We start from the raw sequence: 3,091 nt of genomic DNA, 5'->3' as shown, positions 1-3,091 counted from the left end.
ACACGGTCGACGTCGGTGCCGTCATCGTCACCAAACTCGACGGTCACGCCAAGGGCGGTACGTCACGTTGCCTTTCTTGGTGACTCGCCTTTGTTATCCCCCTCTGCCCTCACGCGCGCATGTGCACATTGAAACCCACACAGGTGGTGCACTATCGGCCATTGCTGCCACCCGCAGTCCCGTCATCTTCATTGGGACTGGTGAACGCATTGAAGACCTCGAGCCCTTTGCCCCGCGCTCCTTTGTCAGCAAGCTGCTCGGTCTCGGTGACGTTCAAGGCCTGATTGAGCGTGTCAGGTGTGATTCCCGACCCTTCTCGTCGTTGCTTCTCAGTGTGCCCCCCGTTCCACCCAGCGTTGGCTGCTTCTCGCTTCTACTCAATTTTTTTCTCTCCGTCTTGGTGCTCAATGCTTGTCTTGTTTGGAATTAATAGTGAGTTGGGCATTGAGGAGGATCCCGAGTTGATGAAACGCATCAAGCATGGCAAGTTTACTCTGCGTGACATGTACGAGCAGTTTCTCAACATTCAAAAGATGGGCCCCTTCAGTCAAGTCATGGTATGTCTGGTGGTCGTGATGACCCACCATCCCCCCCTTTTTTTTTCAATGCATGCGAGCCTTGACTTTGGTGGACCTGGCGCGTCTTTCAGGGCATGATTCCCGGCTTGAGCAATGTGTTTGGCGATGGCAACAACGAGGTCGTGACCAAGCGTATGCAGATGACGCTGACCGTCATGAAGTCCATGACCGACTTTGAGCTCGATCATGCCAAGGCCGCCAAACTTTTTCGCGAGCAGCCTTCACGCAGCGTGCGCCTTGCACGCGGTGCGGGCGTACACCCATCTGTCGTTGAGCAGCTCTTGCAGCAATATGGCAAATTCTCCGAAGTCATCAAAAAGATGGGTGGCATCAAGGTCAGTGCGCGCACCGCCAGCTCTTTGTGTGTGTGTGTGTGTGTGTGTGTGTGTGTGCGTGCGTGTTTCAAGTTGTTTTGTAATTTTTACGAACGTGCTCTCAACTTTATTGTCCACTGGGTTAGGGTTTGATGAACGGCGATCCGTCCAAGATTAGTCAGCAACAAATGAATGTTTTGAACCAGGCCATGGCCAAGGGCATGGACCCCAGCATCTTCCGCTCCATGGGTGGCGCGTCGGGTCTGCAAAACCTGGTCAAGCAAATGACGGCCGGTGGTGACGCAGGCGGCCTGGGTGGCTTGATGGACATGGCCAATAACCTCGGTGCCATGCAGGGCCGGGGTCGCCCTCGTCGCGGTGGTCGGCGCTAAAGCGACCGTGGGCCCCATGGGTTGTTCATTTTTGTTGCTTTTTTTTTTTTCTTTTTTTTTTCCAAGTTGCTTTCTCCCTTGCAGTAGAGTGTCAAAACGCGTGCAAGCGTATGTGTTTGGGGGTTTTGGGCCAGCAGGATGAGTTTCCAGCCGAGCAGGCTCTCTTTTTGCCCCGGACCTAGTCGTTGGTTTGCACTCGCTTTTCTGAGCAGTCGACTCTTATTCCATAATCCAAGTGGATCATACCGGTTGATCATTGCTGCTTTTTTCTTTCTTTTTCCATGAGCAGGCGCTCAGACAAGCAAGGTCAAAAAGACATGAATCAACTAGGTGGGGGCAAGACCACGCAAATCTGGGCCGCCGGTTCAACCGGTCCAAGCAGAGATGGAAAGCCGGGCCAAGGAGTCACGATGAGTGCCACCTCGGGCCGATGAGCCGCCCCTCTGCGTCTTCGGCATCTTGTAGTCCAAGCACCAACCACACTCCCTTGTCCGAAAGACGTGCTAACCCAGAGGGTCATGCACGTCCACACAATCTCGTTTGAGCTCTGGGTCATGCACGTCCACACAATAACGGTTTAGCGAGCTGTCACAATGGTTTCGATGGTGGTCGTTTGTTCTGCAATGGCCTTTTCCAGGCTGTCTTGCTCCACCTGCAGCCGTTCGAGCTGAGCCTTTTGCTCGGCAATCAAGGCACGAATCTGATGTTCTTGGGCCTCCCGACGCTTGCTCTGCATCTCACGCTCGTTTCTCGACGCAATGGCCTGTGAGGAGAAGGTGGATGAGAAAGCGCATTGGGGGAGGGGTCAGGCAGTTGTGGCATGGGCCTGGACCAATGGATCAACGCGGAAGGGGCTGGTACCTTGATCTTCTCCTGCTCGACCGCTTGAGAAAGGCGCGAGATCATGTCAATAAAGCTGCCAACCGAACCTTGAAAGGCTTGCATACCTAGTTGCAAATGGCATCAAACGCAGCGGTGAGAACGGAACCGCATGTGCATGACCCAACAAAGAATCCAAGGCCCACGCACGGTCAAGAAACTCGGTGCACTCTTCCTTCAGCTCGGTCGTTTGCTAAGTAGCACGGCACACAAAGCCGGCGAGGTGAGATTGCATGACGCCGGAGGCGAAAAGGGGAAAGAACAAGCACACTATTCAATGCGCTTGACACCACGTCATGGTTCGACGGATACACAGGGAAGGGGGGCATGTTCAAGGGCTCACCTGCTGCGATTCGGGATCAAGCACTCGAACTTTGGAAACCTCATCGAAAAAAATGTTATCGGGCGCCGGAGGCGCCTCCAATGCTGAACCACTAGCCATGGTGCTTGGAGTCCTCAATCATCCACAAGAAAACAGCAGGATCAAGCCTCTCCGGCCGCCGCTCGCACGCACACACACTCTGTCTCGTCTGCTTGGCCTTCAGAGGAGCAGCGTCAGAGAAGGAAAAATAAAGAGAGAGTTTGAGAGAGTTTTGAGAGAGTTTGAGAGAGTTTTGAGAGAGTTTGAGAGAGTTTGAGGGAGAGAGAGAGAGAGAGAGTGAGAGAGAGAGAGAGACAGAGAGAGAGACAGAGAGAGAGACAGAGAGAGAGAGAGAGAGAGAGAGAGAGAGAGAGAGAGAGAGAGAGAGAGAGGGAGAGAGAGAGAGAGAGAGAGAGAGAGAGAGAGAGAGAGAGAGGGAGAGAGAGAGAGAGAGAGAGAGAGAGAGAGAGAGAGAGAGAGAGAGAGAGAGGGAGAGAGAGAGAGAGAGAGAGAGAGAGAGAGAGAGAGAGAGAGAGAGAGAGAGAGAGAGAGAGAGAGAGAGAGAGA

The 3,091-nt window shown here is 53.5% G+C and overlaps 1 protein-coding gene across 1 annotated transcript in view; it reads left to right on the top strand.

Moving 5' to 3' along the window:
* Positions 1 to 1,284, top strand: part of MONBRDRAFT_33939 (uncharacterized protein) — a gene marked incomplete at both ends in the record, with an annotated part of 5,069 nt that extends 3,785 nt beyond the window's left edge. The window contains 5 exons of the mRNA XM_001749039.1: positions 54 to 57; positions 144 to 297; positions 434 to 557; positions 650 to 1,033; positions 1,066 to 1,284. Coding sequence (XP_001749091.1) covers positions 54 to 57; positions 144 to 297; positions 434 to 557; positions 650 to 1,033; positions 1,066 to 1,284 — 885 coding nt within the window. The remainder of the gene's footprint in view (positions 1 to 53; positions 58 to 143; positions 298 to 433; positions 558 to 649; positions 1,034 to 1,065) is intronic.
* Positions 1,285 to 3,091: the final 1,807 nt, after the last annotated feature.

Source organism: Monosiga brevicollis, genomic scaffold (genome assembly GCF_000002865.3).
Source record: "Monosiga brevicollis MX1 MONBRscaffold_27 genomic scaffold, whole genome shotgun sequence".
NCBI classification, from domain to species: domain Eukaryota; class Choanoflagellata; order Craspedida; family Salpingoecidae; genus Monosiga; species Monosiga brevicollis.
The sequence above is the reverse complement of the archived record's forward strand: the minus strand, read 5'-3'. Positions and strand labels throughout refer to the sequence as shown.